At 48.8% G+C, this 14,403-nt stretch overlaps 1 protein-coding gene across 1 annotated transcript in view; it reads right to left on the bottom strand.

Annotated features, from left to right (window-relative positions):
* The window catches only part of WWC1 (WW and C2 domain containing 1), a 153,105-nt gene that overhangs the window by 11,547 nt on the left and 127,155 nt on the right, over window positions 1–14,403 (bottom strand). The window contains exons 16-19 of the mRNA XM_033853548.2: window positions 10,018–10,170; window positions 9,291–9,382; window positions 2,561–2,684; window positions 1,102–1,266 (exon numbers count right to left, since the gene is read on the bottom strand). Of these exons, the coding sequence (XP_033709439.1) occupies window positions 1,102–1,266; window positions 2,561–2,684; window positions 9,291–9,382; window positions 10,018–10,170 (534 nt within the window). The remainder of the gene's footprint in view (window positions 1–1,101; window positions 1,267–2,560; window positions 2,685–9,290; window positions 9,383–10,017; window positions 10,171–14,403) is intronic.

Raw genomic sequence — 14,403 nt, 5'->3', positions numbered from 1 at the left:
TTCCTATTCAAGCTTATAATTGGAGGCCTTGGATACCGAATATCAGATATTGAACCCCCCATATCCCCTCCCCCTCCCCAATAACAATAGGCAGGTGGGTGGCGGGTTGACGAGGTGGGGCAGGTTCCATGGGCCTTTCCTGTGACAACTTATTGGCACACTAGGCAGGAAGGTTCTGTTTATGCTTCTGGTTATTGCTCGTTGGTTCTTCATGGTAGGAGGTAAGGAAGGTAGGAGGTAAGGAAGGATGTCGATATGTCATTTGGGCGTCAGGAACAGGGTCTTGGTTCTGTAGCCCCAGCAAGCAGCATGACCCCTCAGACGGGGTAGACTAATTAGATAGCAAGGCAAAGGGATCAGGGGGCCAAGCCTACTGCACGGCTTCTAAATCCAGCGGGGCCTGAAAGAGCAGGTCAGCAAGCGAAATAGGTTAAACAGGGCCAGGTGGAGGCCACAGTGAACTTGAAAGTCCTGCCCCTCCACCCCTCCAAGGGCAGTGGCCCTCACTGCTCAGCTCCAGCCAGTTGTGTCTGTGACAGAATGTGTAGCCCACGGGGCCAGACAGTCCCTTTTTTTCCCAAGAGAAACTGGAATTTTATTTGAAACCTCTTCATTTCTTAAAATTTTAAATGGAATTTCCTAAGTTTTCATTGTTAGCAAAAAGTTCAATTAAAAACCCCCCTAAGCCCATGACTAAGTAATAACAGGCCTGTTGCTATTTTGTAACCTCAGGCTGCAGGCTGCAATTGCCCTGGAGGGGGAGGAACTGCCCGCCCATCAGGGATGGTGAGGGTCAGTCTGATCTCAGCAAGGGGTGTGGCAGGGCAGGGTATAAACAAGGAGGAGGGGGGAGCTGGCTGGAATTATAAAACCACTGGCCCTGTATTGGTGATGGAGCCTTTCCCAGGCTTTAGCTAATTCAAATCCTTAAAGCAACCCCATAGGGTCGGTCTGTTCACATTATGAGGAAACAGGCTCCGATGAGGACGCAAGGTGAGCGCGATGGGAACTTGCACCCAGAGCTGTGTGAGAACCGGGGCTCTCGGCTACTGGGAGAGAAGCAGGTGCTCTCGGGGAGGAGAGTGCCACATGGTTGCTTACCCGGCACACGTACTGGCTCTGGGGGCCCGGGGAGAAGGTCTTGGAGCGGATGATGGTGCTCCCTCGAAGAAATGGCCCTGGAGATGGCACACCCACCCGGCGGTCCTTGGGCCGCACCACCGTGGGAGATGGGGCTGGGGTCTCTGTGTTGGTCTCTTTGTCCACCTGAGGGAGAGGTCACAACTGTGAGGCCACCGGTATCCGCAGAGTCTCGGGCACCCTCCGCAGCTGCTCCCCACCTCTGTCACCTTGCCTCTGGTCCTCAGTCACAGCCAGAGGCTTCCGCGGCCCCAGCCCAGCCAGGACAGCGCCCAAGGCCCCGAGTACTGGCCCCCAGTCCTCCCTGACACCTGTGGGCTGGGGCCAGCGGGAGATGTTCAGTCCCCTAACAAGCTCACGTAAGCAGTAGAGGTACCTCACGCACCGAAGTCCCGGACTTCACACCCTCAAGACCAACCGTATTTTATCAAAGCCGTAGCCAAGGCCTCCACGGCCCTGGCCAAGAACCGAAGATGTTTTCATGGAGTTATGGAGGCAACTAGCAGATCTCGTTATTTAAACTAGGAGATCAGGTTTTCTATTGTCCTTTCACAGTAGTTACCAGCAGAGGTAAAGAAAAACACCCAAATGAAGGGCCTTGATTCACCAAAACAGGGCCTTCATGTGATTTTGGAAAAGGCACCCCCTTTGGCTGGAGAAACTACGGAAAGACTTCCCCTCGGTGCGGGGCAGTCAGAAGGCAGGCCCAAGTTCTCCTCTCACACCCCCGCTGCACACCGCCCCCAGGGGTCAGGCACCTTTGTGCAGTGCACAACCTCCAGCCCCTCCAGCCCCACGTGCCCGGCTCAGACACAATGGGGCGCTCTACTTCCAGGAGTCCTGCAGGTCAAAGAACATGGAGATCTCTCTGGAGCGTGAAGCCTGTTATATCATGTAACCCTAGTGCAGCAGGGAAGCAGGAGGCGAAGGGAACTTGACTAGAACCTCTTTCCTACTGCACTTTGGGCAGACCCAAATGGAGAAATCCTTTCACTCAAAATCTTAGAACCCACCTGCCAGGTTGGTATTACTGTGTCCATTTTAGAGATGAGAAAACCAAGGCTGGAGAGGGATGAAGTCATCTGCCTAAGGCTACACAGCTAGGAAGGAGCAGAGCTGGCCTTTGAACCCAGACCCACCTGCCTGCAAAGACTGAGGTCTGCCCAGAAAACTGGGAACTGCAGAGGGCAGGAGAGACGAGGGGATGAGTCAACCTCTCCTGGCTTACTGTCACCGAAATGACCCCAATTCCAGGCAGGGACACTCCTACACAACCTTCTGCAGGTCATCCCACTCTGAAGGCCTGTCCCCTGATGCTGGAGCATGAGACTTAGCCCCGAGCCTCTTCTGATTGCCCAGGTTCAAGGACTGAGGGCTATTTCCCCAAGACAGCCCTTCCCATGTCCCCAGCCCTCCCTACCTTTAGCGCTGGGCACTCAACCATATCGTGTGAGGCTTTCTCAGCGAAAACATCCTCTTCCTCTTCCCCCTCTTCCTCCTCCTCAGCTGCTGCCTCGTTCTCGCTGGTCCCCTCCTCGCACCTCCTGTGATGACAAGGCACTTTGGTTACCCACAGCACCCACTTTCATCTGTTCACCTGCCATTTAAGTGCATCCAGGGCAGGGCTTCCAAGCATTTTCAGGATTGAGGACACTTTTTAAAAAAATCAATTTTAGTGAGGTATATTTTACATATAACAAAATGCATTTCGTGTATAGTTTGATGAGTTTTGACCAATGTATTCCCCTGTGTAACCACTACCACACTCAAGATAAAGAATGTTCCATTACCTTGAAAGGTTCCCTTGTACCCTTTCCCAGTTAAACTCTCCCCAGCCCCAGCCCACCTCTGATCAGCTTTCTGTCACTAAAGATTCAATCTGATTTTTCTTGTGTTTCGTAGAAATGGAATCAGACAGCATATGCTCTTTTGTCTCTGGCTTCATTCTCTCAGCATCATGTTTCTGAGATTCATCCATATTGGTGCACAGTATCAGTAGTTCACTCCTTCTTATTGTTGAGTAATCTTCCATTGGATGGATAGACTATACTTTGTTCATCAGGTGATAAACATTTGGATTGTTTCCATTGCTTAGAAATTACGAATAAAGCTTCTATAGACATTCACCTACAAGTCTGTGTAGAAATAGGATTTCACTCCTCTTGGACGTTGTATTAGTTTGCTAGGGCTGCCATAACACAATACCACAGACTGGGTGGCTTTAACAACAGAAATTTATTTCCCACAGTTCTGGAGGCTTAAAGTCCAAGATCATGGTGTGGGCAGGTTTAGTTTCCTCTGAAGGCTCCTTCTGTGACTTGTAGATGGCCACCTTCATGCTGTGTCCTCATGTGGTCTTCCCTCTGTATGTGTGTCCCTGGTATCTCTCTGTGTGTCCAAATTTCCTCTTCTTATAAGAACAGTCACAATGGATTAGGGCCCACCCTAACTTTAACAGCCTTGTGTTAACTGAATCAGCTCTTTAAAGACCCTGTCCTCAAAAACAGTTGTTCTCTGGTACTGGGGTCAGAGCTTGAATATCTGAATTTTGGGGAGACACAATTCAGACTATTACAGATATATATATATATATATATATATATATATATATATATATATATATATATGTACCTAGGAGTAGAATTGCTGGATCAGACAGTAAGTATAAGTGATTACATGTTTTTCCCGTGTGGTTATATCATTTTATGTTCCCACAGTAATATTATGAGAATTCTGGTTCCTCACCTATACTTGGTATTATTAATCTTTAAATTTAGTCATTCAACTGAGTGAGTACTCCTATCTCGTTCTGGTTTAACTTTTCACTTTCCTGTTGAGAATATTTTCCTGCATTTATTGACCATACATATTTTCTTTTGCGAGGTGTCTGTTAGAATTTTCAGCCCATTTAAAAATTGGGCTGTCTTTTTATTACAGAGTTGTAAGAGTTCATTATATATTCTAGATAGGAATCCTTTGCAAATATTTTCTCCAAGTCTCTGGCTTGCCTTTTCTTCTTCTAAATGGTGTCTTCCAAAGAACAGAAGCCTTTGATTGTGATAAAGTCCAGGTTATCAGTTTTTCTCTTTAATGGTTTGTGCTTTTTATGCTGTACCTAAGAAATCTTTGCAAAGAGTTTCTCTGGTAGTTTCTTTTAAAAGTTTTATAGTTTCAGCTTTTATGTTTAGCTCTATGATCCATTGCAGATTAATTTTTGTCCATGGTACTCAAAATTTATTTTTTTCTATATGGATAGCCAATGGGGTGGCTGTACCATTTGCTGAAGAGACTTTATTTTTGGTGATACTCTTCATAATTATCCTTTCTCCTTGGGCTCCAGGGTTGGAAGGAGTTGGTGTGACAAATGGACGGAATTTGTTAATTAGTAATTTATCTCCATTCCCATCTTTACTTTGCAAAGACATACATAACCGCCAGGCTTCTGATCAGCATGAGACAGTATTACCATACTGAGCTGGAGGAATTCCAGCCAAAAGCAGAGAATCTGACACCTAGTTAGCTGGCTCAGTGAGACTGTGGATAAACACAAAATCTCCCTTAGGATTTTCCCAACAGGGAGAACAGATCTTGGCTCTCCGTCCCCAGCCCTGCGATGAAAACCTCCCTGGCACTTAGATGGGGACTATCGCTATGGAGGGGCTTCTCCCCACTGGCCTTTTTTTTTTTTTTAATTTGGTTGCACCGGCTGTTGTGGCAGGTGGGCTCCTTAGTTGCAGCTCAAGGCTCCTTTGTTGCAGCACGTGGGCTCCTTAACTGCGGCTCCAGGGCTCCTGAGTTGTGGCTCGCCGGGTCCTTCATTGCAGCATGCGGGCTCCTTAGTTGTGGCACGCGAGTGGGATCTAGTTCCCTGAACAGGGATCGAACCCGGGCCCCATGCATTGGGAGCGCGGAGTCTCAACCACTGCGCCACCAGGGAAGTCCCCCCCAGCCACCTGGATCTACTCATAAAAGAGCCATTAAACATGAGTGCTCACAGGGAGCACCTTGGTGAGGATTGCGTAGATGCCACATCATTAACCAGCATTGACTGTGGGCTTAATGAACTGCAGGTGCTTCGCGGAGGTCTCACAACCACACTGAAAGACACTCTTGTCTCTGTTTTACAGATTCAAAAGCGGAGGATCAGAGAGTGGGCAGGCCTTGTCCAGCGTCACAGGCCACTCAGGGGTGCAGCCAGGTTTCCAATCCAAGTTTGTTCAGTTCCACGAAGCGCTCAACCACTAGGGAAGTCTCTTCTTTGTGACTAAGAAGCTGATTTAAGTATTTTCCAGGAAGGGGAAAAAAAAAAAAACCTCAATTGTAAAGAGAAAAACAATGAGTCACATCTTTGCACCCTTTGGAAAAGTGGCCAAAAATCAATAAAAATTTAAAAATATGTATCTGATAATATGAAGTGAGGGTTTGGGAAAAAGGCATATCCCTGTGGGGAGTGTTCATTAGAGCAGCCAATTTATACTCTGAAGTCAATTTAGCAGCATCTGCTAAAACAGAACGTACATATTCTTGATTAAATACTCGTCAATTATATTGTATCAGAGAGGATGTAGCTTGAGGGGTACTCTCGGTCACTGCTGGTGGAGCATTTGCTAGGACAATCTTACTTGAGAATGATTCTACAGTGCCTGGTGAAATATAAAACACGCATGCCCTGGGACCCAGCTAGGCCACTTCTCAACCTCTGTCCTAGACAAACACACACGAGTCCCCGAGGAGGTAAATACAAGGGTTTTCGCTCTACCATTGTTTGTGATTATATTCTTCTCTATTTTCTCATCCTCTAAGAGTTTTGTTTTGCTTGTGGATCTTAAAAAAAGATCGAGTCTTCTGATTATATGCACTAGAGAAACCTAAACAAATAAAAGGAGGGAGTAACAACGGCACCCCTCCTTTGGGCCTTGGGTGCCGAGGGGGAAGGAGAGGAGATGAGAACTGAGGGCCGGTCTCTGGAGCCCTCCACTCCAGAGCTGAGCCGGCACAGCAGAGCTAGTTAACATTCCAGGACCAAAAGAAGCCTCCAGTCTGGGGGGAGGGGGCTGCAGATGGATTTACCCCAGTAGAGCAGCTCTGGGATTCCCAGCCCTCTTTGTAAGTCAGTGTCTGGGGAAGTTTGAATGGCAAGGGGTGGGGAGAGAGGGGGCCACAAAGGGAGACAGAACAGAAGGTGGTTGCTAGGCGATGGCGTGAAAAGTCTCAACATAAGCTTGGAATTTGGCGGAAACCACTGATCTTGTGCCAGGGTTTTGGAAGACAGGTCCTGGGCCTATTTCCGGCATCAGACCTTTGCAGTGTGCCAGAGAGAAGGAGAGAGAGGGAAGAGGGAGGGAAAAAGACAGGAGAAAGAGAAAGCGGGGGTGGGGTGGGGTGGGGTGGGGTGGGGTGGGGTGGGGGGGTGGGAGGAAGAGAGGAGAGAGAGAAGGAGGTGGGGGGGGAGGGAAAGGAGAGGAAGCGGGAGACACAGATGGAGCGGGACAAAGAAGGAAAGAGAGAAACTGAGACCACTTAGAGAGAATCCTAAAACGTACGAACGTACAAAAATTCAGGAACCTTGTCCTATTCTTTATCACATGGAGGAAGAGAAGCCCAGCCTGTGGGCCAAATCCAGCCCCCACTGCCTGTTTTTGGACAGTGCAAGGTCCAAGCTGTGAATGGTTTTTATATTTTTAAATGGCTGAAAAAAAAATCGAAAAGAGAGTGAAATTTCATGGTGTGCGCAAATGATGTGAAATTCAAATTTCAGTGTCTGCAAATGAAGCTTCAGTGACAGAATCACGGTGGCTGGTGTAGGTACCATCTATGGCTGCTTTCACACTACGACGGCAGGGTTGAATGGATATAACAGAGTCCGTATGGCCCACAAAGCAGACGTTTTCTATCTGGCCCTTTCCAGAAAACACTGCTCACCCCTGAGTAAAAGATACTAAGGAAAGGCTTCGTGTGAGACCAAACATATAATCTAGGGCTGTAACAGAAGAGTCACTGAGTGCTTCCTGTGAGTAAGGGTCTGTGTGAAGTGCTCAGCATGCGTGATTTTTTGAGGCTACAAAATTCCCCATGGGTAGTGGCTATTTCTTAAATCTATATTTCACAGATAGGGAAACCAGGGTTAGAGCCTGGTTCTCAGCCCAGGCTTCACCTTAGAATTACCCAGGAAGTTTCTAAACTTACGGATGCTCAGGCCTCACCCAGCCCTAGAATCTACCACAGGGAGTTGGATGAGTGAGACTCCAAATTCACATCTGTCTGCATTCAGAGCACATGCACTGAAGTACAACTACACACACTTCCTCCAGATGGCAAGGTTCCTAGGCTGTGCTCATTTCCAGCTGGGAGTTATCCGTGTTGCTCCTCGAGTTACTGCTAAGAATCTCTGCCGTTTCTTGCGTGTCTGCTACGAGCTTTGCGCTTTCACTTCATCAGTGGCTTTTCCTTCAGTCCCTTCTGATAACCCCACACAGTCGGAGTGATGTCCCCACTTTTCAGCTGAGGATCAGACAAGGTCAGAACGGCTTGCCTAAGAGTGGGTGCTCTTGAGGGGGAGGGCGGGGACTAAGCATGTGTGGGCTTCCGGAGAGCCAGTGACGCTCTGCTTCTCGATTTGGGCACTGGATTCACGGGTAGCTCTGTTTCCGAAAATTCACTGAGCTGTACACTTAAGTCAACCTTTCTGTATGTACATTATGTTGCAATACAAAGATTAAAAACGCTTTGCCGGGGCTTCCCTGGTGGCGCAGTGGTTGAGAGTCCGCCTGCCGATGCAGGGGACACGGGTTCGTGCCCCGGTCTGGGAAGATCCCACATGCCGCGGAGCGGCTGGGCCCGTGAGCCATGGCCGCTGAGCCTGCGCGTCTGGAGCCTGTTGCTCCGCAACGGGAGAGGCCACAACAGGGAGAGGCCCTCGTACCACAAAACAAACAAACAAAAACAATGCTTTGCCTAAGGTTACACAAAAAATGATGAAGCTAGGATTTGAACCCTAGTCTACATCACTGTTTCCTAAAGTGTGTCATAAGACCCTTCTGTGCGTAAACAAGGGACTAAAGAACACTGATCACACAGTGAGAAAGCTGTGTCCTGTTCACTTCTCCTTCAGACCTGTTTACATCAAGGAGAAAGTCTCTCTTGGGCAGTAGCATGTCTTTTACATTGCTGAAACACTGACTGACCTTCCTTTTTAACAACGGGAGAGGAGACCTTAGTCTTAGAACCTTGGCAAGCAATATACCCAGCTAGACTTGAATACTCTTGTTGTATTTTCATTACGCTTAATCTTCCACAGTTACCTTCTGAGGCAGACTTGGCTCATGGCCTACTCAATATCCGTTCCTACTTTCTTCCTTAGTAACAGAATCCTGAATTTTGTGCCAACTAAGAGACCTCATTTCCCAGTCTCCCTTGCAGTTAGGTAGGCCAAGTAGCTAAGCTTGGCCAATGAGAAGCAAGTAGAAATTGCTGGGTGGGACTTTCAGGAATGCTCCTTGGTTACAAGGCACGCAGGAAGACTCTGTTGTCTTTCCTCTTTCCTGATGCCTGCCTGATGGCTGGTGACTCCGCAGCCATTCTGTGCTTAGCAGCCTTGATGATGGAGGTCACACATAAGGCCAGCAAAGCAGAATGACAGAAAGAGCCTGGGTTCCCAGTAACATCATGGGGCTGACAGATGCACCCTGGAATGCCTTTTCCCAGTCTTCTTTTTAAGTAACAAAGAAGTAAACTTCTATCTTGTTTAAGCCCATTATTTCTGCTCTCTGTTTCTAGCAGTCAACTGCAATTCCTTACTGAGGAATCTTCAATTTATGACAAATTATACTTATTTCCACTTCTAGTAATATAAAGATTCCTAAGAATTTTTTTTTTTAACCAAAATAAATGTAAGTTCATCAAGACAAACTCTAATATTAGATGTGAACTAGCATGAGTAATTCCTGGAACACAAAATGACAAACTGGGAAGGGATTTTGGGAACTACTGTATCAGACTATATACTGCCTTTCTGCCTATAGAGAACCCACGGGGAGAGAGGTTCTCCGTTTCCACAGAGGAACACTTCTGTTGGTTGCCCTGGTATTTGGGGATCTCATCCTTGGGCCCAGGTCCAAGCCAGGTCAGTTCCCAGGGACACCCTCACTTACCAGCTGTCTTCCAGGGTCTGTGCGCTGCTCCTTCCCTCCTGCCTCTTCTCCAGCTCCACGGCTGTCTGTTCCAGCAAAGCAGACACGGCATCCTGCAGAGACAAAGGCTGATGGGTCCATCTGTACACCATGGGCATAGCCCCACCCGGCAGGAATCAGAGTGTGTCACCCTCCCAGTGAACGGAGGGTAAAACTGAAGACCAGAGTGGGTAAGCGTCTTGCTGTAGAGTCACACAAATTGGAAATACAGTCCTCAGTTCTTCTAACTGGCAGTTCTCTGGAGAATAACCTCTGCATGTACAGAGTTTGGAAGACAGCCAAGTTTAGTGTTTGCATGAGACGGAATTATAGGTCTCCGGCTGTAAGGAGAGCATGGTGTAGTCAGGGAGACCATCCCATAAACCATCAATAACAAAACAATCTGGGAAAGACTATGAGAGAGATAAGTACTGGATGTTTGAGAACAGAGGCATGGTGGCAAAGCTAGCTTGGGGGCTGTATTCAGGGAAGGCTTCCTAGTGGAAGAGTCTTCATACTGAATGGTGTCTATGGTGAGGAAGCCTGTGTGACTTGAGGAAATTATTTAATGTCTCTGAGACTCAGTTTCTTCTAATAATTACTCCACCTCTGATGTCCAGCCATCTCCAATTCAGGGAGAGGCTTTTCCTTCCATCCAGCCAGGTGCCGCATGTGCAGGAGAAGGGTGCAAAGCTGTGGCCCAGCTCACCGTGCTTTCAGGTCCTGGCATGGGGGCCATGGCTCCCACTGGTTTGGGCTCCCTGCTCTGTTTCTTCAAGTATTTGTAGCTCAGGAGGTTGTACCAGCGAGTCGACCTCTCCCCGGACCGGCAGACCTCAGCCAGGCTGATCTGGGCGCCTCCCTGTGGAGAATGGGAAAAAAAGCACAACCAGGGGGTGACAAGGTACTCTGGGGGCAGTATGCAAAACACCACTCCAGGTGAGACAGAAGCTTCCTGGGAGGAAGAAATGGCTAGGTGCTGATCATTTTCCAATAACTCACTTGTTCACTAACTTATTCTTTCATTGAGTTGTATGGGTTCTTTAAATATTTATCAGATACATGATTTGCAAATATTTTCTCCCATTCAGTAGGTTGCCTTTTCATTTTGTTGATGATGTCCTTTGCTGTGCAGAAGCTTTTGTTTGAGGTAGTTCCACTTGTTGATTTTTGCTTTTGGTGTCAGAGTCAGAAAACATCATGACCAGGACTGATGTCAAGGAAAACAACTCAAAGCTCCAGAAACAGGGGACTGGAGGCCTAAACTGTAATATATCTATAGGGTGGAATATTACACAGCTATGTACAAAACATAAGGAAGATCCCTAGGTAGTGATGTAGAGAGTTCTCCAGGCTACATTAATTCCAACAAGATAACAGGCAATTTTGGGCCGGCTCATAGGCGCGAATGGTCTACCTCAGTAAACTGGACGCACTCTGATGGCATTTATGCATTTGTTCATTCGTTTATTCAACACACACCCATTTTCCGAGGAGCCTCTGTGTGCCAGGCACTGTTCTGGGTGTTGTGGATATGGAAGGATTTAAGGCAGAGAAAAATCCCTGCCCTCATGAGCTTCTATTCCAGTCTGGGGGAATCAGATAATCAGTAAGTAACTTCTATATTGTGTCTCATAGAGTCTAAGATGCCATCGATTATGAAGTGTATTATTATTTCATGTACCACTAAGAAAGTAAAACAGTTGCCAATTAGACTATGACCTGCCATCTAGTATACACTGCATCTTGATTTCACAGGGGATAAAATGTGAAAATGACATGTACCCTAATACCTATGATATAGAGGAATATGAGGTGATGTAAAGTGCCGCAGAGAAAATAATACAGGGAAAGTGGAGAGGAGGGGGTAAGAGAGTGGAGGGGGCAATGTGATTTTAAATAGGGTGGAAGGAAGTCGTCACATAGAAGGTGACCTTCGGGTTAAGATCAGAATGAGGGGAGGGAGTGAGATTTGCCCATCAATACCCGGGAGAAGGGAATTCCGGTTACAGAGGACAGCAGTGCGAAGCGCTGGGGAAGGGGGCGTGCGGGTGTATTCAAGGGGTAAAAGGAGGCTGGAAGAAGAGTCTTGGGGATAAAATCCAAGAGATGACAAGGAGCAGACCCTGGAGGGCCTGGGGGGCCAGGCAAAGGCCCAGGTGTTGACTCTGGGTGGAGACAGACGCCATCCTAAGGCTTCAAAGTAGAGGAGTGGCATGCAGTCATCTGCAATTTAACAGGATGCCCCTGGCTACCGTGTTGAAAGGAGACGAAGGGCAGCAAGAATAGAAACAGGGGGATCCAGTGGGGGATTCTGCAACCATTGGGCGAGAGGTGGTAGTAGGTCAGGAGCATGGAGAGAAGTGGTTGGAATCTGGGGATCTCCTGAAGGCAGACCTTCCAGGAGGTCCTGAAGGATTGGAGGTGGGGTATGAGAGGAAGAATGGGGTCCAGGATGACCCTGATGTCTCTGGCTTGGGCAGTGGAAGAATGGGGTTGCCTTCAGCTGAGACAGTGAAGACACGGGAGGAAAGATCAGGGGCGTGCTTGTGGACACAGCACTGGTGATGGCTACTGGACATGCAAGAGGAGATGTGGATTCCGGCAGCGGACATACAACGCCGAGAAGAGTGGAAAGGCCCAGGAGGGCGCCATCACATGGGATGGTGTTCGAAGCCAGGGGATAGGACGAGATCACTGAAGCAGTGCACGCCAAGTAGAAAAGGGGAGAGGAGCAAGGCCTGAGCTCTGCGGCCTTCAAACAGAGAGAGGTCAGGGAAATGAGTAAGAATCTGCAAAGGAGACAGACAGAGAAGGCCAGTGATGGGGGAAGAAGGCCAGGAGAGCGAGCGGTCTGGGAAGCCACGTCAGGGCAAAGGATGCTGAGGAAGATGGAGTGAGCAATTGTGCCAGACGCTGTAGGCAGGCCAAGAGGGACAAGGATGGAGAGCCGGCCACCGGATTTAGCCACAAGGAGGTCCCTGATGAGCACATTTTTGGTGGAACGATGAGGGCAAAAGCCCACGTGGACTGAGATACAGAGAGAACACATACACCTCTTTTACGCGTTGCTAGAGAGCAAAGGAAAAAAATAATGTAGTAACGGGAGGAAGAAATGGGGTTAAAAAAATTTTTTTGAAAGCAGGGGAGAAATAACAGTATGTTGGCATACTCACAGGCCAGATCCAGTGAGGAGGGAAAACTGGAGACACAGGAGAGAGCAAAAGAGTAACGGTTGGCGTGACGCCCTTGAGAGAGGATGGCCCTAGATGGGAGTGGGAAGGGCGCATCCTCAGCTCCGGGAAGAACAGCAGAGCCCACGAGGACAGGTAGATGCGGCGTGGCAGCTGTGGGGTTCCTTCTACTCTTCCAGAACTGGGTGTGAAGGGAGGGCCTCAGTGGAGGGAGAGTAAGGGCAAGGAGAGAGGAGAGGATAAGAATTTGTCACTGAGACAAGCAAGACAGTAAGTGGTCCAGGGAGACACAGTATAAATGCTGGGCAGCAAGAGGGCTCACGGGAGGTTCGTGACCACGATTTTAAAATGGTGCTGCAGGGCGGTGGTGTGTGCGTTTTGCTCCAATTGCACAGGTGGAGAGGAGGGGAGGGTTCACTTTGATGGGGCTGGGTTTTTGCCAAGTGGGGATGGCAAAGTGAGAAAGGGGCAAGGGGGCGGTTGTGATGAGACATGGGATATGAGTGGGGCCTGGGCAGAGGGCTGTCTTTACAGAACATGCACAGTCAGGGCCTGAGTAACCAGGATCCGGCTGGAAAGCCTGTGACTCCTGCGATGCCACCCTAAAGCATTTGGTGGAACTGTTGCCCACGATATTGGGGAAGGCAGTATTCATCCAGACCCATAATCCAGTAGGATAGTGTGATGATGACACGTCAAGATGCTGGAATCCTTGTTCAAATCCAGACTTCTCTACCTACTCGCTGGATGATCTGAGCCGGTTAATTAGCCTTTCTGGGCCTTGATCCCTTATTTGTCAGATGGAGATAATCCTAATATTGCTTCCCAGGGCTGTCGTGAGGATTAAATGAGATACTGCACACAAAGTTCTTAGCCCAGTACTAGACACGCAGACACTACTCAGGATGGGTACTATTGTCCTTGCCCGGCTGGTTAAATGGCTCAAAACAGACCAGGGATTCCACAAACCCAGCAGTGCGGGGAGACTGTGCTTGGGAGCCTATGGCCCTTCCTCCTCTTGTCTCACTTCCTTTCCTCCTCCAGCCACCAATACACAACAGCCTAACACTCACGTCCCCACGGGACACGGGAACAGAGGCTTCCCGTTGGCCGTGGACGGAGACAAGCCACGGCGGGATGAGCGCTTTGGCTGCTGCCATGGCAACCAGCAATGGCCAGACATCAATTAGGAAGGAGGAATAAAAGGCATCCAATTAGGAGAAGAAAAAGGATTGAGTCTCTTCTCATTTAGGAATGCTCGGGGCTAAGGAAACGCTTCACTGGAGGAGCCTGGATTGTTTATTCATTTTTATTTTAAAAATTCTATCCTTGGGGCTTCCCTAGTGGCACAGAGGTTAAGAATCTGCCTGCCAGTGCAGGGGGCATGGGTTTGAGCCCTGGTCCAGGAAGATCCCACATGCTGTGGAGCAACTAAGCCCGTGCAGCACCACTACTGAGCCTGCGCTCTAGAGCCCGCGAGCCACAACTACTGAGCCTGCGCTCCACAACTACTGAAGCCCGCGCACCCAGAGCCCGTGCTCTGCAAAAAGAGAAGCCACCGCAATGAGAAGCCCGTGCAACACAACGAAGCGTAGCCCCCGCTCACCGCAACTGGAGAAAGCCCGCGTGCAGCAACAAAGACCCAACTCAGCCAAAAATAAATAAATAAAATAAATAAATAATAAATAAATAAAAATTCTAACCTTTTTTTTTTTGCGGTATGCGGGCCTCTCACTGTTGTGGCCTCTCCCGTTGCAGAGCACAGGCTCCAGACATGCAGGCTCAGCGGCCATGGCTCACAGGCCCAGCCACTCTGCGACATGTGGGATCTTCCCAGACCGGGGCACGAACCCGTGTCCCCTGCATCGGCAGGCGGACTCTCAACCACTGCGCCACCAGGG

Source organism: Tursiops truncatus, chromosome 3 (genome assembly GCF_011762595.2).
Source record: "Tursiops truncatus isolate mTurTru1 chromosome 3, mTurTru1.mat.Y, whole genome shotgun sequence".
Lineage (NCBI taxonomy): Eukaryota > Metazoa > Chordata > Mammalia > Artiodactyla > Delphinidae > Tursiops > Tursiops truncatus.
Note: the sequence above shows the minus strand (reverse complement) of the source record. Positions and strands in the feature narration are given on the sequence as shown.